General features: G+C 38.3%; 2 protein-coding genes across 9 annotated transcripts in view; one reads left to right on the plus strand and one right to left on the minus strand.

Moving 5' to 3' along the window:
• Window positions 1–16,820, minus strand: part of CWC27 (CWC27 spliceosome associated cyclophilin) — a 283,204-nt gene extending 266,384 nt beyond the window's left edge. For 5 of the 7 annotated variants that reach the window (XR_001494446.3, XR_813683.4, XM_059878680.1 and 2 more), the window contains exons 1-2: window positions 16,341–16,588; window positions 5,844–5,940 (exon numbers count right to left, since the gene is read on the minus strand). Coding sequence is in view for 5 of the 7 variants with exons in the window: in XM_059878680.1 (XP_059734663.1) it covers window positions 5,844–5,940; window positions 16,341–16,382 (139 nt within the window). In the remaining 2 variants the exon portion in view is untranslated. 7 annotated transcript variants of the gene reach the window in all.
• Window positions 16,821–16,836: 16 nt separating this feature from the next.
• SREK1IP1 (SREK1 interacting protein 1) overlaps window positions 16,837–24,868 on the plus strand; it is a 41,318-nt gene continuing 33,286 nt past the window's right edge. The window contains exon 1 of one of the 2 annotated variants that reach the window (NM_001206619.1): window positions 16,837–17,024. In NM_001206619.1, the coding sequence (NP_001193548.1) occupies window positions 17,012–17,024 (13 nt within the window). In that variant the 5' untranslated portion in view covers window positions 16,837–17,011. The remainder of the gene's footprint in view (window positions 17,025–24,868) is intronic. The other variant, XM_005221483.5, reaches the window with a different exon arrangement.

A 24,868-nucleotide genomic window follows, 5' to 3' on the forward strand; every position in this document is an offset into this window, starting at 1 on the left:
CTTCTTGACACCAGATTTCTTATCAAAGAGAATGATAAATGTCTCCATTAATTAAATCATTTGAGTTGAATCTTCTGTTATGTGAAACTGAACCAATGCAACTCATTCAACGACAAATACTTATCAAGTGCCTACTGTGGACCAGGCACTGTACTGATACAATTATTGACATAATTCATAAAACATCAATTACATGAGTACTTTGTGACACTTTATTAGCCAAAACATGACTATGGTTTACCATAATTCATAAAATACCATAATACTTCAGCTTGTTCACAGACACCCTTATAATTTTTCACATAAGCAAGCTATAACTGGAAATAAAACTCACATTTTAAAAAAGTAACAACGAAGTAACAAGTAATCTAACAACTGTATCCAGTTTGGAGGATGGATTGGAAGAAATAGAAAGGAAGATTAACTGATTTTTTTCCCCAATCCATTCTGAGTGAAGATCTGTTGCACTACATTCATAAGAACTCCCAAGTATAGATAAGTTCTCTTTGGCTACAAACAGAAATTGTAAAAACCAAGAAGTCTAAAAGTATTTCTCCTGTATTCCTAAGTAACCATTTACTCTGATTAACAATGTGTATTGCAGTTAGGAATTGTAAGTCTTGCCTCTCGTTGGCTGTAACCTGAAAACTCAATTTTCTTAAAAAAAATTGATGTAATTGATGTACAAGATTACATTAGTTTCAGATGTACAACACAGGGATTCAATATTTGCATATATTGTGAAATGTTCACAGACAATAAATCTAGTTAACATCTACCACCACACAGTTACAAAATTTTTTTCTTGTGCTGAGAACTTGTAAGATATACTCTTTTAACAACTTCCAAATATGCAATAACTATAGTCAACATGCTGCACATATAATTTTCTAATTATAAAATCAACAATATAAATTACTCATAGTGCTATTCTGAAGATTAAATAATATGGAGGCAACCTATAAATTTTCAAGTTCAACACAAATGTGAGATCAAGCTTTAATATTTCCACTTAAATTCTACAAATCCATATTTAAATTTGAATATAAAACATACCCCAGCCTACTCAAAAAATAAAATAATCCATTATGCCCGTAATATATAAGCAACAGTTTTTAGCACATGATCAGATTTACTTTTTCAAAGGATCACTTAAACTCCCGTAAGTTACAAGGCTGGATAGAAAGCAACTGTTGTCCAATCAAAACACAACTATGGCTTATCTGGAGACACACAGATTCAAGAATTCTCTAGAACAGGATCTATTAAGACTCCGCAATCTATTTGAGATGATGGAAGAGGGAAATGAAAGAGGTCTTTATTGTGTTTTCTAATTTTAAAATTACCCATCTTTCCTTTTTGTATTTCCTATTAAGTCTTTCAGTGATGTTGGATTTTAACTTTAAACTTTTCTTTATTTTCCTAATTATATTCTTGTCGAATAAATGAAATTATTATAACATTATGTATATTGAGTATAAATTTTCTATAGTTTCTCTACACTTTAATTTTGTATGCTATCATGCCTAAAATTCCAAATTTCCACATAATTTCTATATCCATTATTTCCACTTCCTTGTAATTTATTAATAATCACTGTTGAACTGTGCCTGCCTACCCACCTGCCAAAGCAGGAGACTTAAGAGACACGGGGTTCAATCCCTGAGTCAGGAAGATTCCCTGGAGTAGGACATGGCAACCCACTCCAATATTTTTGCTTAGAGAATCTCGTAGACAGAAGAGCCTGGTGGCTATGGTCCATAGGGCTGCAAAGAGTCAGACACGACATTGAACTATGCACTTACAGCTTATCGTGTGCTATAAAAGACCTTGCTGTTTGCAATGTTTGACATCCTTCTTAAATGTTTATGTATCATTCAATTAGTATTTTCAAGAGGTCTTACTATTTCATTATGTGTGTTCATAATAAACTCCTGAATTTTCTCCACTACTGAAAAAAGCAATTTACATGTACGTCAAATACAAAATGAAGTTTCTATTTGGATGCTGAGTCTGCTATTGTCATTTATTCTTGTATTTCTGGCTATAACAATGTATGGGTATAACAACATATTCTGACTAGTTATATTTCTGCTCAAGCACATATAGGAATTTACACTGCATTTTAAAATCATGTATATGTGTCTCTTTTAGAATTTTTGTGTGTGTTTACTTCTGCAAATATTATCTTTAATAACTTTTTACTTAAAACTCCTTTATGAGCTCTCTATTTTAGCCTCTTGGGTTTTTTTAAACAAATATTTTAGTTTTGTAAAGATATTTCTTTTAACCTCTTACTATATACTTAAATGTTTGTAACTTCTAAAGAATTTAAAACTCTTGCTAAAGGAGGAAGAAGATAAAAGATAACTGATGAAGCATGGACACTGAGGAGACATGGCTGAAGTAAAATTTCAAAAGAGTTAACAGTCACATAAAGTATAAAAATTTTGATTTTCCTATTTACTTCTCTTTTTGCTCCCCACTTTGCTTTTCAAACCTAAAGTTTTATTTCTTCCTCATTTTTCAGAAGAATTAATCAAATTATCAAAGATAACAAGCTTCCCTTCTCTTCAACCTACTTTTTAAACTTGTAATTTTTAAAAATTTTCACTCATTAAAAAAAAACTTTTTTGGTTACACCACATGGCATGTGGGATCTCAGTTCCTCAACCAGCAGTCAAAACTGCACCCCCTACATTGGAAAGGCCCGATCTTAACCACTGGATCACCAGGGAATTCTTGTAACGGTTTCACTCATTTTTGAGTGCTCACTTAACTATCTTGCAAAGATCTGAAATCCAAGATTAAGTCTGTGTAACTGTAAATCTTTTGTTTTCATAAAGACTAAAAACTAACCCCAGACACAGAAAGACAAATAGTTAATTTTTTCACTTTTGTGGGGAACCTAAAATAAAGTTCAACACACAGACACAGAGAGCAGAATGATGGTTGACAGAGGCTAGGGGGGGATGGGGAAAACTGGGAGATAATGGTCAAAAAGATACAAATTTTCAATTATAAGATGAGTAAGTTCTGGGGATCCAGTGCACAGCATGGTGATTATTGTATACTAGAAATTTTTATTAATAGTATTGTGTATATCAGAAATGTATACATACCATATTCTCACCACACACACACACACACACAAAGGTAACTATGTGAGGTAACAGATATGTTACTTGATTATGGTAATCATTTCACAATGTATACATATATTAAATTATCACACTGTACACTATTTAAAAAATCATGTTGTACAACCTAAATGTATACAATTTTTGCCAATCATACCTCAATAAAACTGGAAAAAAAAAAATAAGAACTTCTCTTTAACTGTGAACACCATTTTAGCTGAAGGCCGTATCTGAGGCTGTGCTCCCACTAGCTCGCGTTTATTCATTTGCTTTTTAATTTTGGAAACCATGGCCTTTTTTTTTTTAAATATTGATACGACCATTATAAGATCTAGAATATTGTGACTTGTTTAAATCATATAAGCAGAGAATTAAAATGAGGCCCTCTGAGTTAAATTTTTAAAACCCTGACTTTATTCATTTGGGAGCATCTTTATTTAAATTAGTTTTCTCAAGTTTCTTGTTAACCTTTGCAAAAATTCCATTTCTCACCTTTTCAGTTAAAAGAATTGCTCTAGTTATTTTTTATTATTTTCCTTGTCTTTTTTCTTTCTACTTGTATTCTCATAAATAGGGAAATAATTTTATTGATGTTGTGATTAAGTTTCTTCATCACCTAACTTAAGAACCTTATTTCTTCTTTCATTGTTATATTATATCCAGATGTTTTCTGTTTCTTCTATTCACATGGTCATGGATTATAATTTACCATCTATTCTTTCTAATGTTTTTATACTTTCAATCCTCTGTAAAATTTGAGCTTAATATTCTTCAAACTTCTTTCCAGAAAAAAATCTGACTTTTCTGTGTCTCCTGTGTTTCTCGGCTCTGCAGACAGTTATTTGAGGCTTCTCTGACTGAACTACCTGTCTGACTCAATTTCCTTCCTGCCTGCCATAGTAATTATTAATGATGGTCTTTACAGATGTCTTATTTTCTCCTTTTTTGTCAGCTCAATTTTTCTTTTCTTTTTTGAGGTGCTGAAGGAGGTTGTTTTGTTTTATTGTTTTGGTCTGGGTATTTTTATTCTTTAGATTTTCCACTGGTAATAATTATCTATTTGGAGAGTTCTCACTGCATCCTACTACTGGTTATTCTGTGTTTTCTTTCACATCTTGCTTTAGACTCAGAGCGTTGCTTTCTGATACCTTGACTAACCTTCTCTTTTCCTAAAAATCAGATATAATTTAGGACAATGATTTGCCACCACTGGAGATACCTGAAACTATATGCAATGTATACTGAAAGTCAACATGTTATAAATGTTAGGGAAATTTAGCTCTAAAAGGGAATATTCTAAAGGGGAAAACACTCAAGTGAATGTAATTCTGTAAAGTTTGTTAAAAAGAAAGATAGTCACTTTATTACTCAAATCTAAGAGTTACTAGTGACATCGGTAATATCATCACTGAATGTTGCATGGAAGGCTTTATGAAGCAAACAAAATTTTTAATACACATGAAAAAGCAGATTGGGAATTCCCTGGTGGTCCAGTGGTTAGGATTTGGCACTCTCACTACTGGGGCCCCAGGTTTTACCCCGGCCCTGGTCAGGGAACTAACATCCCACAAGCCACACCACATGGCCAAAAAACAGAAGAACGAGTAGGTTAACTTGAACAGAAAAAGAAGGGAAGAGAAAGTATTCCAAAAAGGCATGTGAGGATATGAGAAGATTTCAGGAAATGAAGGAGGTTATGAGTGGAAATGGGAAGGACCTGCTCAGGAAATAAAGGTAATAGTCAACTGAGATCACATGGTTATTCAGTGCAATGAAAAATGAAGTTGGAAAACTAGGAAGCCAAGCTGCCTGAGGATTTAACTACCAGATGAATTAAACGTGAGGGTAAAGAGATCAAAGATAAGAAAATGGAAGACCAGGTAAGAGGCAATTACAATCACACAGGTAACAGTTAGGCAGTTTGGGGAAGAAACTGGTAAATTTGGTTTTATACTATTTGAATTGTAGCTGACAGTAGAAGATTTGAGTAGAAAAGTCCACCAGGCAATCAGATATGTAAATTAGAGTTCAAAAGAGGAGAAATGGTTGGAATTCTACATTTGATGGTTACATGGTTAGAAGTTAGCTCAGTTGGTAAAGAATCCACCTGCAACGCAGGAGACCCCGGTTTGATTCCTGAGTGGGGAAGATCCGCTGGAGAAGGGATCGGCTACCCATTCCAGTATTCTTGGGCTTCCCTTGTGGCTCAGCTGGTGAAGAATCCACCAGCAATGTGGGAGACCTGGGTTCGATCCCTGGGTTTGGAAGATACCCTGCAGAAGGGAAAGGCTACCCACTCCAGTATTCCTGCCTGGAGAATTCCATGGACTATACAGTCCATGGGGTCTCAAAGAGTCGGACATAACGGAGTGACTTACACAACTTTCACTTTCACTGGCCGGAAGTAACAATTAAAGAAAAAAGCATCTTAGGGAGTACCCACTTTTAGAGGATGAAAGAAAGAAGTGAGATAAATTTCTGTTAAAGATGCAGAGATTTACTGACTGGTGGCAGGGGGTTGGAGGGATTTTTATCTCCTCTCTCAATTTCCTGACACACAGCTCAAACCCACATTGCTTCTATCAACGCTGATCATTCATTACCACTATTTAACATGAGTCTTCAATGTTGTGGGAAAATACACCGCAATTTTTAAATTAACAAAATTTCTTTTACAGAATAAAATTCAAGAATTATGATTACCTTCCAAACAAAGCTGGATGAAATTTCTGCATGCTTTAGGAGCTTCTTTTGACCACAACTCTATATCAATATCTCCAGCTGTAGTTTTCAATAAAACCTGTAGAAAGCACATAAAATCATTAAGTTATCGTTTTGCTTCATAATGAGTTTACTGGCTGCTCAACATAAAGTATTCACTACTGAATTTTCCATTTTAAAACCAACATGAGAAACTTTGCTTGGTTTCTGTTGTTATACTCAAAAACTTCAAATAATCAGTACAAGTTACTCTATTTCTATCTTTTAAATACTATTTTCAGAAATAATTTATGCTTTATGGAAAATTTAGCACAAATATTTTTTAATCACAGAAACAACTGCATTCATTTAAAAATCAATGCTGTAAACTTGCTTTAATTTTAAAAGTTTTCCATATCATTTCTTCCAATAAAATTGGTAAAGCAAATTAAGACATTAAAGAACAATGATCCCATGAAACTACAGTACTATAAGACGATTTTACAATTATTTTTTAACATATGAACAGTTGACCTCTTCACTCACAATCATGCCATTTCTAATTTACAAAGGAACATTCTTAATCCAATTCTGGGTTGTATATTAGGGACCAAACCTGTATCTCCTGTGTCTACTACACTGGCAGGTGGATTCTTTACCACTGAGCCACCAGGGAAGCCCCTTAAAATTACTATCGACAGTAAATGAAATCTGTTGATAGTCTCCTTTCCACAGCTCATGAAGGCAGTTACTCCTTGGTGCAAGCAGCCCACTTGCAGGAACCAAAATCCCTACTGAGTCCACAGGTAGAAACAGCTTATAACAGTCTTATTAATAATTACAAACAACCAAAAAGAACAGAAAGCTCTAAATCTGAACACCCTGGCACAGCTGAATCCAACTGCTCTAGTATCACTTCCCCCACACACCCAGCCCTCAGCAGAACAGAGTCCACTGTCAATCACTGATTAATGGTCCATGACATATGACCATCACCATCACTTTTGCTACAACTGCCTTTCAGTTTCTGCTTCAGAAGCCCAAATTACACTGCCATAATTTATATAACATTGATGAATGTATTGTATCTTTTTGGGCTTTTACTGGCTATATAGTTCTCTTATAATTATGCACCTGGGGGTGGAGGAGGAGACAATATCTATACTGTAGTAGATTTTAAAATGGTTTCCTTAACCCTTAAAGCACATGGACACCACCAGATGGTCAACATCGAAATCAGATTGATCGCATCTTTGCAGTCAAAGATGGAGAAACTCTATACAGTCAGCAAAAACAAGACCGGGAGCTGACTGTGGCTCAGATCATGAACTCCTTATTGCCAAATTCAGACTACCTCTGAGACATCACAGGTTTGGTTTCCCACCACTACAACAAAGTGAATATTGCAAAAAAGTGAGTCACATAAAGTTTTTGGTTTCTCAGTGCACACAGAAGTTATGTTTACTCTATACTGTATGCAACAGCATTATGTCTGAAAAGACAAAGCATAAACCTTAATTTTAAAATACTTTACTATTAAAAACTGCCAATCTACATGTAAGCCTTTAGCGAATCATAATCTTTTCACTGGTGGGGGGCTTAAAATGTTGCAAGTATTACCCAAATGTGACCCAAAGACACAAAGTGAACAAATGCTGTTGGAAAAATGCTAAGAGGCTTGCTCTTATATGTATAAGTGCATCACTTTGCTGTATACCTGAAGCTAACACAACACTGTACATCAACTATACTTCAATTTAAAAAAAAAAAAAAGAATAACTGAACAACCAAAATGGATCACTGAAGAAATCAAAGGAAAAAAAAAATACCTAGGGACAAAAATACCACATATCAAACCTTATGGGGTACAAGGAAAGTGTTTTTAAGAGAGAAGGTCATAGCAATATGGGCCAAACTCAAGAAACAAAACAATCCAAAACAATCTAACTTTATACCTAGATGAACTAGAAAAAGATGAACAAATGAAGTCAAAGTTAGAAGAAAGGAAATAATAAAGAACACAGTATAAATAAATGAAAGAGACTAAAAAACAATAGAAAAGATCAGTGAAGCTAATGGCTAGCTCTTTAAAAAGAGAAAAAAAACTGACAAAACTTTGGCCACACTCACAAAGAAAGAGAGCTCAAATAAATAAAATCAGAAATGAAACAGAAATTACAACTGATACCATACAAACACAAAGAAGCAAAGAGATACTCTGAACAATTACATGCCAACAAATTGGACAACCTAGAAAAAAAATGGATAAATTCCTAAAAACATACAATCTTCCATGACTGAATCATGAAAAAATAGAAAATCTAAATAGACAGATTACTAGTAAGGAGATCGAATCAGTAATCAAAAACTGCCAACAAACAAAAGCACAGGATCAGATGGCTTCACTGATGAATTCTTCTAAACATTCAAAGATTAAATATCTATCCTTTTTAAACTCATTTTACAAAGCTAGCATTACCCTGATACCAAAACCAAAGACACCACAAAATAAGAAATTACTAGAGCTAATCAATGAATATAGTAAAGTTGCAGGATATAAATTAACACATAGAGATCCCTTGCATTCCTATACATTTACAAGGAGAAAACAGAAAGAAATTAAGGAAACAATTCCATTCACCATTGCAACAAAAAGAATAAAATACTTAGGAATAAATCTACCTAAAGAAACAAAAGACCTATATATATAAAACTATAAAACACTGGTGGAAGAAATCAAAGATCACAAAGATAGAGAAATATACCATATTCATGGATCAGAAAAATCAATATAGAGAAAATGAGTATATTACCCAAAGCAATCTATAGATTCAATGCAATCCCTATCAAGCTACCAATGGTACTTTTCACGGAACTAAAACAAATAATTTCACAATTTGTATGGAAATACAAAAAACCTCGAATAGCCAAAGCTATCTTGAGAAAGAAGAATGGAACTGGAGGAATAAACCTGCCTGACTTCAGACTATACTACAAAGCTACAGTCATCAAACAGTATGGTACTGGCACAAAGACAGAAATACAGATCAACGGAATAAAATAGAAAGCCCAGAGATAAATCCACGCACCTATGGACACCTTATCTTTGACAAAGGAGGCAAGAATATACAATGGAGGAAAGACAATCTCTTTAACAAGTGGTGCTGGGAAAACTGGTCAACCACTTGTAAAGGAATGAAACTAGAACACTCTCTAACACCATACACAAAAATAAACTCAAAATGGATTAAAGACCTAAGTGTAAGACCAGAAAATATAAAACTCCTAGACAAAAATATAGGCAAAACACTCTCTGACATAAATCACAGCAGGATCCTCCATGACCCACCTCCCAGAGTAATGGAAATAAAAGCAAAAAATAAACAAATGGGACCTAATTAAACTTAAAAGCTTTTGCACAACAAAGGAAACTATAAGCAAGATGAAAAGACAGCCTTCAGAATGGTAGAAAATACTGGCAAAAGAAGCAACTGACAAAGAATTAATCTCAAAAATATACAAGCAGCTCCTGCAGCTCAATTCCAGAAAAATAAACAACCCAATCAAAAAATGGGCCAAAGAACTAAGCAGACAGTTCTCCAAAGAAGACATATAGATGGCTAACAAACACATGAAAAGATGCTCAACATCACTCATTATCAGAGAAATGCAAATCAAAACCACAATGAGGTACCATCTCACAATGGTTAGAATGGCTGCTATCAAAAAATCTATAAGCAATAAATGCTGGAGAGGGTGTGGAGAAAAGGGAACCCTCTTAAACTGTTGGTGGGAATGCAAACTAGTACAGCCACTATGAAGAACAGTTTTTAAGGAGATTCCTTAAAAAACTGGAAGTAGAACTGCCATACGACCCAGCAATCCCACTGCTGGGCATACACACTGAGGAAACCAGAATTGAAAGAGACACACGTACCCCAATGTTCATTGCAGCCCTGTTTACAATAGCCAGGACATGGAAGCAACCTAGATGGTCAGCAGACAAATGGATAAGAAAGCTACATATACACAATGGAATATTACTCAGCCATTAAAAAGAATGCATTGGAATCAGTTCTAATGAGGTGGATGAAACTGGAACCTATTATAGAGTGAAGTAAGTCAGAAAGAAAAACACAAATATAGTATGTTGACACATATATATGGAATTTAGAAAGATGGTATCGATGACCCTATATGCAAGATAGCAAAAGCGACACAGATGTAAAGAACAGTCTTTTGGACTCTGTGGGAGAAGGCGAGGGTGGGATGATTTGAGAGGGTAGCATTGAAAGATGTATATTATGTGAAGTGGATCGCCAGTCCAGGTTCGATGCATGAGACAGGGTGCTCAGGGCTGGTGCCCTGGGATGACCCTGGGGGATGGGATGGGGAGGGAGGTGGGACAGGGGTTCTGGATGGGGAACACATGTGTACCTGAGGCTGATTCATGTCGATGTATGGCAAAAGCCACTACATTATGGTAAAGTAATTAGCCTCCAATTAAAATTAATTAATTAATTAGAAAAAAATAACAAAAACAACAACAAAGATAAAGGCCAGAAAGTAAAAGGAAAAAAAAAAAGCTCATACTACCCAAATAATCTATACATTTAGTGTGAAAGTGAAGTGAAAGTGCAGTTGCTTCAGTCGTGTCCGACGCTTAGCGACCCCATGGACTGCAGCCTACCAGGCTCCTGCGTCCATGGGATTTTCCAGGCAAGAGTACTGGAGTGGGTTGCCATTTCCTCCAATGCATAAAAGTGAAAAGTCAAAGTGAAGTCGCTCAGTCGTCTCCAACTCTTAGCGACCCCATAGACTGCACCCTACCAGGCTCCTCCGTCCATGGGATTTTCCAGGCAAGAGTACTGGAGTGGGGTGCCATTTCCTTCTCCAACATTTAGTGTAATCCCTATCAAAACTCCAATGGCATTTTTCACAGAACTAGAACAAATAATCCTAAAATTTGTATGGAACCACCAAAGACCCCAAATGGACAAAAAAGCCTTGAGAAAGAATAACAAACCCAGAGGTATCATGCTCCCTGATTTCAAATTATACTACAAAACTATAGCAATCAAAACAGAATGGTATTGGTATACAAAACAGAGGCATAGATCAATGGAACAGAACAGAAAGCTCAGAAATAAGACCACACTTTCATGGTTAATTAGTTTACCATGGAGGCAAAAATGCATAATGAGGATAGGATACTCTCTTCAAAAATCTATCCTGGGAAAACTGAACAGCTGCAAGTAAAAGAGTGAAACTGGACCACTATCATACACTATATATAAAAATAAACTCAAAATGGACTCAAGACTTGAATGCAAAATCTGAAACCATAAACATTCCAGAATAAAAGAGATGCAGTAAGATGCTTACTCCTTGGAAGAAAAGTTATGACCAACCTAGATAGCATATTCAAAAGCAGAGACATTACTTTGCCAACAAAGGTCCCTCTAGTCAAGGCTATGGTTTTTCCAGTGGTCATGTATGGATGTGAGAGTTGGACTGTGAAGAAAGCTGAGTGCCAAAGAATTGATGCTTTTAAACTGTGGTGTTGGAGAAGACTCTTGAGAGTCCCTTGGACTGCAAGGAGATCCAACCAGTCCATTCTGAAGGAGATCAGTCCTGGATGTTCTTTGGAAGGAATGATGCTAAAGCTGAAACTTCAGTACTTTGGCCACCTCACGCGAAGAGTTGACTCATTGGAAAAGACTCTGATGCTGGGAGGGATTGGGGGCAGGAGGAGAAGGGGATGACAGAGGATGAGATGGCTGGATGGCATCACCGACTCGATGGATGTGAGTTTGAGTGAACTCCGGGAGTTGGTGATGGACAGGGAGGCCTGGCGTGCTGCGATTCATGGGGTGGCAAAGAGTCAGACACGACTGAGCGACTGAACTGAACTGAACTGAACTGAAGAGCCTTTGGTACTGGTCTTAGCAAACTGCTTTTTTTTTTTGATCAGATTTCAAATCCAAGGGCAAAAAAGGTAAAAATAATCAAATGGGACAATATGAACAAACAAGCTTCTGCACAGTAAAGGAAACCATCAACAAAATGAAAACATAACCTACTGAATTGGGAGAAGATATTTGCACATCATATATCTGATAAAGGGTTAATCTCCAAAATATAAAGAGAACTTATTAACATATGTAACAAAAAAACTGTTTAAAAACCACATATAAGGATCTGAATACACATTTTTTCCAAAGAAGACGTACAGATGAGCAACAGGCACATGAAAAGATGCTCAAAATCACTAATCATAAGGTAAATGCAAATCAAAACCACAGTGAGGTATCACCTCACACCCAACAGAATAGTTATTATTAAAAAGATAAGAAATAACAAGCATTAGCAAAGATACGGAAGAAGGGAACATCTGTGAACTGTTGGTAGGAATATAAATTGGCACAGCCACTATGGAAAACACTGTGGAGGTTACTCAAAAAATTAAAAATGAACTACCATGCTAACCAGCAATTCTACTTTTGAATATTTATCCAAAGAAAAAGAAGACACTAACTAGAAAAGATATATGCACCCCTCCGTTCACTGCAGCATTATTTACAAAAGCTAGCAAATGAATTTGCAAAGTGATGCTCAAAATTCTCCAAGCCAGACTTCAACAGTGAGTGAATCAAGAATTTCCAGATGGTCAAGCTGGATTTAGAAAAGGCACAGGAACTAGATATTGAATTGCCAACATCCACTGGATCATCGAAAAAGCAAGAGAGTTCCAGAAAAACACCTACTTCTGCTTCGTTGATTATGCTAAAGCCTTTGACTGTGTGGATCACACACATCAAGACTGCCAGGAGAAGTAACAATGACCTCAGATATGCAGATGACACCACCCTTATGGCAGAAAGTGAAGAAGAACTAAAGAACCTCTTGATGATAGTGAAACAGGAGAGTGAAAACGCTGGCTTAAAACTCAACATTCAAAAAAAGAAGATCATGGCATCTGGTCCCATCACTTTCTGGCAAATTGATGGGGAAACAATGGAAATAGCGACAGACGGTTTTCATTGGGCTCCAAAATCACTGCAGATGGTGACTGCAGCCATGAAATTAAAAGATGCCTGCTCCTTGGGAGAAAAGCTATGATCAACCTAGACAGCATATTAAAAAGCAGAGACACTACTTTGCCAACAAAGGTTCATCTAGTCAAAGCTATGGTTCTGCCAGTAGTCACATATGGATGTGAGAGTTGGAATATAAACAAAGCTGAGTGCCAAAGAATTGATGTTTTCGAACTGTGGTGTTGGAGAAGACTGTTGAGAGTCCCTTGGACTGCAAGGAGATCAAAGCAGTCAGTCCTAAAGGAAATCAGTCCTGAATATTCATTTGAAGGACTGATGCTGAAGCTGAAGCTCCGATACTTTGGCCACCTGATGTGAAGAACTGACTCAGTGGAAAAGACCCTGATGCTGGGAAAAGACTGAAGGCGGGAGAAGGGGATGACAGAGGATGAGATGGTTGGATGGCATCACCGACTCGATGGACATGAGTTTGAGCAAGCTCCTGGAGTTGGTGATGGACACGGAAGCCTGGCATACTGCAGTCCATGGGGTCGCAAAGAGTCTGACATGACTGAGTGACTGAACTGAACATATGGAAACAACTTAAGTGTCCACTGATGGATAAGTATAAAGAAGACACACACCAGAATACTACTCAGCCATAAAAAAGAAAGTAATATTCATGTGCTACAACATGGATGGAGCTTTAAGAGTATTATGCTAAATGAACTCAGTCTGACATAGAAAGATAAATACCACATGATTCCATTTGCATGTGGACTCTGAAACAGAAACAAATAAAACCCAGACTCTTAGATACAGAAAATAGTCTGGTGGTTGCCAGAGGTAAGAAACAGTGAAAATGGGTGGGAGGTGAGGGGTAGAATAGGGGAAGGGAATCAAGAGGTACAAACACCCAGTTGCATAAGTAAGTAAGTCACGGGGATGAAAAGTACAGCACAGACAATAGTCAATAAAATAGCATTAACTTTGTATGCTGACAAGTGATAACTAGACTTACTGTGGTGACCATTTTGTAATGTTTCAAATGTTAAATCATGTTGCACACATGAAACTAATAATGTATATCACATATACCATACTTCAATAAAAAATAAAAATAGGGATAGTAATATCTTCATAGGTTTGTTGTGAGGACAAAATGAGTTATTATACACAGACTGCTTAGAACAGTATCTGATAGAGTAAATGCTCAAAATATGGTCGCTATAATTACTGTAATTATTATTTTTATAAAAATTTTTGACAACAGGAAACTTATAAAAGTAAGTTTATACAGTAAAATCACATTATGGTTGGGTCACTTTTCTAACCAGGTTTTCTTAATCTTTTCATTGGTAAGCTACTGAATTAAAAAAGAAGGTACACTGCTCCTCCTTCGGCCATGCATTCCATTTGGCCATAACTACTCTGTCATGTGTCATCACTTCAAGAGAAATAGATGGGGAAATGGTGGAAACAGTGTCAAACTTTATTTTTTGGGGCTCCAAAATCACTGCAGATGGTGTTGCAGCCATGAAATTAAAAGACGCTTACTCCTTGGAAGGAAAGTTATGACCAACCTAGATAGCATATTCAAAAGCAGAGACATTACTTTGCCAACAAAGGTCCCTCTAGTCAAGGCTATGGTTTTTCCTGTGGTCATGTATGGATGTAAGAGTTGGACTGTGAAGAAAGCTGAGCATCGAAGAACTGATGCTTTTGAATTGTGGTGTTGGAGAAGACTTTTGAGAGTCCCTTGGACTGCAAGGAGATCCAACCAGTCCATTCTGAAGATCAGTCCTGGATGTTCTTTGGAAGGAATGATGCTAAAGCTGAAACTTCAGTACTTTGGCCACCTCATGCGAAGAGTTGACTCATTGGAAAAGACTCTGATGCTGGGAGGGATTGGGGGCAGGAGGAGAAGGGGATGACAGAGGATGAGATGGCTGGATGGCATCACTGACTCAATGGACGTGAGTCTGAATGAACTCCGGGAGTTGGTGATGGTCAGGGAGGGCTGGCGTGCTTCGATTCATGGGGTGGCAAAGAGTTAGACACGACTGAGCGACTGAACTGAACTGAACTGAACTCTATCATGTATCAGTGGCTCTTTTTCTTAATGCTTACAAGTAAGACAATACTGTGATAATGTTTCTTAAGAATAAAACATATGGGTTAATATAAAATGTAGATTAAATCATCATAATACATGGACATTTCATTTTCAGTAGATAAGGAAATTTCTGTCAAGGGGTACTTTCTAAGTTGATACTACTCTTTGTAGAGAGAAATTTTGTCCCATTTATTTGGAATATCTCTGAATCCTTTTAGTACAGACCACTAAACAAACATTCATTGAGCAAACTTACTACATCTGCTTTAAATTCTTTCCAGGCCAAAATTATTTTCTTTTAATTTTTAATTGGAGGATAACTGCCTTACAATATTGTGTTGGCTTCTGCCATACATCAACATGAATCAATCATGGGTATACAGGTGTGCCCTCCCTCTTGAACTTCCCACCTTCCACCACTTCCCACCCCTCTAGGTTGTCACATAGCACTGGTCTGAGTTCTCCACGCAAAATTCTTGCCAAGCTGTCTATGGTACAGAATTTTGAAGCTTCAATTCGTTTTATGCTATAAAAAGTCCCAAACTGGTTTTGAAGGAAAACTTGGGCTATGCCTGATATTCTTTCTCATCCAATTCTGTTCAGAAGGACAATGTTTAACACAGTTTGCATACACTAATTTGCATGACTATTTCATCAATGTGTATTTCACTCAACTTAAGCTGTGATAATAGGGACAATGCTGGCTTTTCTTTCCACTCCCCAGTTTCGCTGACAAAGCCCAGGTCAAAAGATACTTCGTCCACGAAGACTTTCTCTACTTTCCCAGTTGCTAACTTCTCAGTAATATGATAGCAAATGCTCCTCTGTCCATTAGAACGCCTCCCAAACATACCATAGGGTTTTTCTTTACCTGCCTGTCTCTAGAACTAAAACCATTAGCTCTTCTAGGGCAGCAACAGGTTTTATCCACCTATCTTTGTATTCCCCGCACCTGGTGCCTAGTTGGCATTCAATCAATAAAGAACTGTAGAACAAATGGAGAAATAGCGATCTCCAAGTTTAGCAAAAGAATGTCAATTTTTAAAACATACTTGGCTTTTTACCTACGACCCTAGAAAACGCACGCAGAGTTAGGCTGAAGCAAAACAAAAAACAGTAGGGCCAGGAGGTTGGTAGATGGAGAAATACTGTTGGTTGATGAAGAAATCTCCACTTGAGGACTTTTTCAATTATGTGCTGAGAAGTGTCAGCACATGGCTTTCAATGCAATCCTGCTCAGAGACAGAGGCAAAGTTTCTGTAATCTCTTCCAACCCTACAACCCCAGAATTCCTTTAATCAATGAGATATCGCTTTGGGGAGCCCAGGTACCCTAGGTGAGACTCACCTTCCCGTTCGTGGGAGGCTCCTGGATGTAAATGTTGCTCATTCCGGTCAGTACTCAGGACTCCGCTCCTAATGGGGATGAGAGTAAACCGCCGGTAACTAGAGCTGGCCACCTATCGGTACACTGTTCCTTAAATTGGGAAGTCGCGGAAAGCTACAGCCTGTCAATATCCCGCAAGACAGTAGCACCACACCAAACACTAGCTCTTCCCAAGCCTAGGTCCTCACGGACGCCGCCATGTTCCTCCCGGACCCGAGCACCGCTAATCCTGAAAAGGGGGATTCCAATGGCGTCCAGGGAATTGAGAAGAGACTATTAAACTCCTATAGATTAAGTTAACTTGTATTCCAATTTTAAAAACAACAGTTCGTAAGTCTTGGTGTTGTTTACTTCACTACACGCGTGTGCCCGTCTCATTCACCCCCTCGAAGCTGGCAGTAATGGTTCGCGCCGTGTGTGGTGTACAAAACGATTCCCCCGGAAACGGCATCAGCAGCCACTTGGTTCCGCAATCTCCAGGGGCTTTTAGGGCCTTCCGTTACTGTCAAACCCGGGTGCCGCGGCGCGGGTGGGAGAAAGACGGCCCCCTCGTTGGTGTTGTCCTCGCGGCCAGCGGGAAGCGAGCGAACACTTAGAAGCCTAGGGGTTCTGCGACCCCTCTTACCAACGCCATGGCAATTCCAGGTAAAGACCAACCGCAGGGATTTGGGCGAGGGAGGGAGTAAGTAGGGTAGGTTAGTGTGCTCTGGGTAAGGAGTAGCGCCCAAGGGTGGAGGCGTTAAAATGATCAGGTTCGTTAGGTTTACAAGAAAAATTTTACAGTCCAAAAATAAACTCTAAAGGAAAGAAAAGAAGAAAGAAACGATCTCCCCCGCAGCAGCCCAGCTCCCACTGCCCAAAATGGACTTACAGCGAAAGTATATATAGGGCGGAGTGGGGGAGGGGTGTTTGAGACAGACTCCTGTCTGTAGGCCTAGGAGGCATTTGGCCCAGAAAAACTAACCTCAACTTTAGTATGGTTTGAAAATAAAATTTGAGGTGGCAACACTTGGCAGACCCAAGTAGCCGAAGGCATTGTTTGCGCTGGAAGTGTCAGGGCTGAAATGAGCCTCTGGGGTTCCACTTCTTTCTCTTCCTCTTACCTATAGTAGCTGTGTGGTCCTGAACCCGTCTTTTTGCCCTTCTGGGCCTGTTTCTGCAACTGTTAAAAAAAACAAAAACAAAACAGGGAGATGTGTTGATTTATACCTGTGGTTCCTTCCAGTTCTCCTTGCAGGAGCTATTTTGAGAAATATACACCACCACTACCCCTCCTCCGACTCAAACATGCAACTTGGAGATTCACTGTATTTAGAAAAGACTCAGAATTGCAGTGGTTCAGAAGCCCTAACTTTGTTTTAAGCTCCCCTCCTCAGTATTATTTGACCACGTTTGTTCTGTGGCAGCCTTTGCTGAACTGTGTTTTGCACATAGCTGTTATGCATGGGAAGCTTGTGCTGTTCTACCAACTGCAGTTTTGGGAGGATCACACTGGGCACTGTTGTCAGTTCAGTCATGTCCGACTCTTTGCGACCCCATAGACTGCAGCATGCAGGCTTCCTGTCCATCACCAACTCTGGGAACTTGCTCAAATTCATGTCCATCGAGTTGGTGATGCCATCCAACCATCTCATCCTCTGTCATCCCCTTCTCCTGCCTTCAATCTTTCCCAGCATCAGGGTCTTTTCCAATGAGTCAGTTCTTCACATCAGGTGCCCAGAGTATTGGAGCTTCAGCATCAGTGTCATTCCTTCCAATGAATACTCAAGATTGATTTCTTTTAGGATTGATTGGTTTGATCTCCTTGCAGTCCAAGGGACACTCTATAGTCTTCTGCAACACCACAGTTCAAAAGCCTCAATTCTTCGGCGCTCAGCTTTCCTTATAGCCCAACTCTCACATCCATACATGATTACTGGAAAAACCATAGCTTTGACTAGACAGACCTTTGTTGACAAAGTAATGTCTCTGCTTTTTAATATGCTGTCTAGGTTGGTCATAGCTTTTCTTCCAAGGAGCAAGCATCTTTTAACTTCATGGCTGCAGTCACCATCTGCAGTGATTTTGGAGCCCAAGAAAAGAAAGTCTGTCACTGTTTCCATTGTTTCCCCATCAATTTGCCAGGAAGTGATGGGACCGGATGCCATGATCTTCTTTTTTTGAATGTTGAGTTTTAAGCCAGCTTTTTCACTCTCCTCTTTCACTGTCATCAAGAGGCTATTTAGTTCTTTGCTTTCTGCCATAAGGGTGGTGTCATCTGCATATCTGAGATTATTGATATTTCTCCTGGCAGTCTTGATTCCAGCTTGCACTTCATCCAGCACCATTTTGCATAATGTACTCTGCACGTAAGTTAAATAAGCAGGGTGACAATATACAACCTTAACGCACTTCTTTCCCAATTTTGAACCAGTCTGTTCCATGTCTGGCTCTAAGTGTTGCTTCTTGAAACATACCGGTTTCTCAGGAGACAAGTAAGGTGGTCTCATAGTCCCATCTCTTAAAGAATTTTCCACAGTTTGTTGTGATCCACACAGTCAAAGGCTTTAGCGTAGTCAATAAAGCAGAAGTAGATATTTTTCTGGAACTCTCTTGCTTTTTCTCTGATCCAGTGGATGTTGGCAGTTTGATCTCTGGTTCCTCTGCCTTTTCTAAATCCAACTTGACCATCTGGAATTTCTCAGTTCATGCACATTGAACCCTGGCTTGGAGAATTTTGAGCATTACTTTGCTAGCATGTGAGACCAGTGTAATTGTGTGGTAGTTCGAACATACTTTGGCATTGCCTTTTTTGCAGATTGGAATGAAAACTGACCTTTTACAGTCCTGTGGCCACTGCTGAATTTTCCAAATTTGCTGGCATATTGAGTGCAACACTTTAACAGCATAATTTTTTAGGATTTGAAATAGTTCAACTGGAATTCCATCACCTCCACTAGGTTTGTTTGTAGTGATGCTTCATAAGGCCCACTTGACTTTGCATTCCAGGATGTCTGGCTCTAAGTGAGTGATCACACCATCATGGTTATCTGGGTCATTGAGGTCATGTACAAGATGAAAGATACACTTATTCATAGACCTGACAATTTTTATTAAAGGCATATTGCATGCTAGGCTCTGTACTAGGCCCCGGGAATACAGTTGCCCTTCGCACAGGACTTACAATTTAGCAGTTAAAAGAAAGTACTAGAAAGTCAGACAGTGGTATGACAGGGAGCACACACAGCCTTGAGAAGCACATAGAAAGGGCATCTAATAGGAAACTGGAGAGTTCAGAAGGACTTTCCAGAGGATATGGCATTTAGGATGAGACCTGAAGAATTGTGAGAGGGGGAGTTATAGCCGGAGAGACCAGATATGCAAAGGAAGAGGAAATGTGTGAGAAGATGTGCCCTTTGGATGGAACTCAGAGTACTAACAGAGAGAAGTGAGAAATTAACTGGAGACAGAACAGTAGCTAACATTTACTAAGCATTTGCTGCATGTCAGATGTGTCAGACGCTGTCTCAAGCATTGTATTTTCCTCTTATTTAACATTGGCACCCACACTGTGAGATAGGTATTACAATTTCCATTCTGCAGTTCAGAATGCTGAGGGACAGAGAAGTCAAGTGAGTAGTTGAGACAGCTAGGAAGTGATGGGTCAGTGTGGTTCCTCTGGACCCTGTGTGCTTATCCATTTTGCCATGTTTTAGTATAATTACAAGGCAATTTCCCATTCATAGAGGATGTTTTAAGCCATGAGAAGGAGTTTGGATGTTTCCCTCAGGACCACAGGAAAAGATTTAAGGATTTTTAAACGTACTCACGTTTTGGAATGTGCATCATGGCTGCACAGTAGATTAGAGGAGAGCTAGTTTGGAGGCAGAGTCACCAGTTCAGAGTAACTCTGGTAAGTTATGATGATGCCTCACCAGATGGTCTCAGTAAAAAAGACGAGAAGTAGATAGATTAGAGATATATTTCTGGTGGTAAAATCACTGATTGATTCATGGTAGGTGAGTAAGATTATAAATGAGATACACCTGAGTTTCACCGATAGGCAGTTGGGTGGGGCTATTTCAGGCAACACCTGAGAAGGAACAGTTTTTAGCGAGATGATGCGTTCAGTTGGGTCTTGTGTTGAGATGTAGTCATGGAATGGAAATATCTAATATACACTAAGAGAGAAAATCTGTATCTTAGGAAGGAAAACAGAATCAAAGAACAATTTGGTGTCATCCACACACTTATAATAGGCCAGGGGAATGGAAGTCTTTGCCCAGGTGGAATGTGTAGAGTATGAAGGGAAGGTCTGTGGGTGGAGCTTGGAGAATATCAATGTGTAAGGGGCCAGCGGAGAAAGTCCAATCTTCACAGTAGATTGCCTCGGCATCCTGATAAGCTGAGTCAGCCCTGGTGGCCTTTGCCACACACAGCTGCATCCTGAGTTGACCTGCTGCCACGGCTGGTTTCATTATTTGAGCAAGTGTTTTGAGCACCACTGTGGTATAGGCACAGTGGGGGACACAGTGTCACAGCCTGGTCTTCATAAAACTTAGGTCAAGTAATGCAATGTAATGCACTGCTTAAGAAAGAGGACAAAAGTGATTTAAAAAAAAAAAAAATCCTTATTGAAGTTCCCTTAAACTTAGACCAGAGTTATAGATATGTTAACCTTCTTTCAATTCAAAATAATACTTCAAAGTGTAATCATCTTAAATTGTACCATTAAGTTAGATGGTAAGACATAGATAAACTGTTTAAACCCAGGAAAAAATTGAAATAATAAGCACAACAGCACTGTGAAAGCACAATGCAAGTGCCATTAGAAAATACAGAAAATGTGAAGGTAATTTCTTGGATGATTGATCCAGATAGTGTATTACACAAAAGTAGGGCTCCAACGATTCTGATCATCAAAAAGGACAAGAATGCTCTTTTATTTTTAGGTATAATGCTCATACAGATGTTGTTGTTCAGTCGCTTAATCGTGTCTGACTCTTTGCGACCCCATGGACTGCAGCACACCAGACTTCCCTGTCCTTCACTGTCTCCTGGAGTTTGCTCAGATTCATGTCCATTGAGTCAGTGATGCCATCAAACCATCTCATCCTCTGCTGCCCTCTTCTACAACATGGCATTTTTTGGGTGGTCCTGCTAGTGATTATTACAAAGTATGACTATAAAGTATCAAGGTTAGTTTCCACAAATGATAATGAGCCTCACCTATTTTATGGTCACCTGCTTCAGCTGCTTTTCCATAGCAGTGTGTGTAACCATTCTGTAGGTGACACAATGAAATGTATACTTTGTTACTTAGTGAAATTATGGACTCAGAATTGTTATTAAGGAAAGGACATTGTAACACAATGAAACTCAGTGAAGTTGTGGTTTAGTTCCTAAATCTTGTCGGACTCTTGTGACCCCAGGTTCCTCTGTCTGTGGGATTTCTCAGGCTAGAATACTGGAGTGGCCTGCCATTTCTTCCTCCAGGGGATCTTCCCATCCCAGGGATTGAACCCACGTCTCCTGCGCTGCAGGCAGCTTCTTTACCACTGAGCCACTAGGGAAGCCACTAGTGAAGTTTGTTTTCTTTTGAAACTGCTTTTATCATTCACATTCTTACATTCATGTTAATAATTAACCATTCCCAGTGAAGAGTTACCTGGCAAAAGTGGCAATGTATGTTATTGATGTAGGTAGCGGGAAAACTTTTCTACACCTTGAAGTTCATATGTACGTAAAAATTTTGAATATTTCCATCGCCTCGGGAAGTTTCCTTGTGTCTCTGTCATTTCCCCCTACCCAGCAATCATTGTTTTGTTTTCTTTTGTCCTTTAATTTCTTTTCTTCTAGAGCATATCATGTTTCAGATAGGCTAATGACAATAGTTTCATAGCTGGCAATTGGGAGCTGTAGAAATTACCAATTCCCAACTGATGAAGTATTTTCTTAAGTTTATAACCTCAAAGCAGCAAAAATTTGTTGAGAAGCTCCTAGCCACTCTACACCATGCTAGGCACTAAGTTGTATACAAAATGTAGCATGGCCCAAATCTGGAGAATCTGGCCTTTTTTGCTCCTGTAAGTTCCCTGGGAGGGGAAGGACTCCTTACCACTCAACCTCAGCAGAATTCTAGATTCAGAGGAAACCTGTTAACATATAATAATGCAAGATATAAAGACCTCTACAATTTGCTCCTAAAATCTTCAGTTAATGAAATTTTATTGAAAATCTGCAATATAGCTTCTCTGAAGAATTTGCAAGTGCAATCATTGCCTTTTGTCTACGAATACTTGCATGACAGCAACCCTTCTTACTGTTGGGTTTGGTTTGTTTGAGGGAGGTTTCTTGGTTTGGTTTTTGAGAAAGCAACTCATTCACATGTTTTAAATTTTAGAGATATAAAAGGTCTGTAGTGACATGTCTCTCACCCTTTCCCCCCTGGAGCCAGGACTGCTTTCTTCAGGTAACCAATGTATATCCTTGCAGAGACATTTTTTACATGTCTGTATCTATTGATGTAATGTATATAAAATGTATATTATGTATAACTGTGCAGGGGTTTTCCTTCCTTTTATACAAATGGCAATGTACCGTAAGCACTATTCTATAGTTTACTTTTTTCTTTCAGAGATTATTGCATATCGTTAAGTAAACAACATCCTTATTCTTTTATACCAAAATTGATGACTAGGTTACTTCCACTGTCTTACTATTACAAATACGCTGCAGTGAATAACTTTGTACATAAACCTGTATGCATTTGTGCAGGTAAATTGAGGATTAATTCCCAGATATGGATGTGCTGTATCAAAGGAGTATGTACTTCAGTGGTTCTGATAGATTTTGTCTGCTTACTTTCCATAGAGAGCGTACTGATGTATACTTGTACCAGCGATACACATATGTATATTCTCCGCCACACTGTCTTCAACCTTATCAATTTCTGCTGTTCAGATAAGTGAAAATGGAATCCCAGGATAGATTTTAATGTACATTTCATTTATCATGAATAAGGCTGAGCATCTGTCCATATGTTTCAGAGTTGTCTTTATTTCCTTTTCAGTGAACATTCTGTTCAATTCCTTTGCCCATTTTTTCCCTGGTGGCTATTGGTCTTAATGATCTGGTGGGTTAGAGTAGGGATAACTGCCCTTTGTTGGTACTAGGAATTGCAAATATCTTTTCCCATTTTTTTTAATGTGTATTTTGAGTTTGCTTTTGGTAGTCTTCACCATTCAGATTTTGTTATGTAGCCAGATTTCTGAGTTTTTATTTGATGGCTTTTGGATTGTAGGTCATGATTATTTAATGGCTTTTGGATTGTTGAAACATTTTGAGGGAAGCAGGGTTTATTATTCTCAAAATTTGAAGAGGAGTGGAACAGAGAACAGCATGGGAACCTAAGTGGGGAAATGGAAAACTTGTCAGAGTCAGGGCCTCCCTTACAATCCTGCTGTTCAGTTTGACACAGATCTCGAGTACTGGTATATCAACAGAGTTCTTGATCCAGACAGCAGAAATTGACTTGTTAATTTAGGTAGAAAAGGGAAGATAGGTTCCAGGTAGAAGGTTCAAGAAAGATAGGTTCCCAGAAGATAGGTTCAAGGTTCCAGGTAGAAGCATTTAGTTGGCCAGATAGTCACTAAAATTATAGACAAATGAAGCTTGAAATCTTAATTTAACCAAAGGCTGATGAGGAAATAGCTGATGTGAAATTATTTAGAGTTCTTATTATACTTCCCTTTTGTGTAAAAATTACAACCTTATTAAAGCAGATGAACTGCTCTGAAAAAGTTTCATATTTTATTCATTCTAAAAATATGAGATACTTGAATAATGAGTTTTATCAATGTCTTTCATCAAAGATGAGTTAATTTCTAATACGTGCTGAGATGAGATGACTTCAAATCTGTCCATTACAACGTCTTGAGTTTGCTGTAAGACAGATAACGGGGCATTTAGTACAGTTTTATTCAGTGTTATTCAGTGTCTATGGTTTCTATGGTAACAAACTTGACATTGACCTGGATTCTCTGAGCCTTTTTTTCAACATGCAGTTATTTCATAACAGAGAACCTGATTTTATTATTAACCCAATTTCATTTCACAATTCTGCTACAGTGCAGCATATGTGTTTTTACACTCTGCAATAAAACCCACAGGTTTAAGGGGAGAAGAATGAGGTTGGGGCACCACACTCAAAAACTTCATCACTGGTACATAAAAAATCATAGGAACCTATCTGCACATGTTAATTGGCTAAAAGATACATAAATATTGAAATAAGTAGGGCATTATACCTTTTAAAAGACCTGAAGTTTGCTGTGGAAGTGGAATTCAGAAGAATTGCAGCTTTTGAGTTCTAAAGTAATGGTAGGAAGGTGATAATACAAAACCAGATAGGTATGGATGCTGCTCTCAGCACACGTGGGGTGAACTGAGGTCACTAGAAATGTTTTGAGATGTGCCCATGTGTGTTTTGAGGCTCCAATCAACTGGAT

This window comes from Bos taurus, chromosome 20 (assembly GCF_002263795.3).
Source record: "Bos taurus isolate L1 Dominette 01449 registration number 42190680 breed Hereford chromosome 20, ARS-UCD2.0, whole genome shotgun sequence".
Classification (NCBI taxonomy): Eukaryota; Metazoa; Chordata; class Mammalia; order Artiodactyla; family Bovidae; genus Bos; species Bos taurus.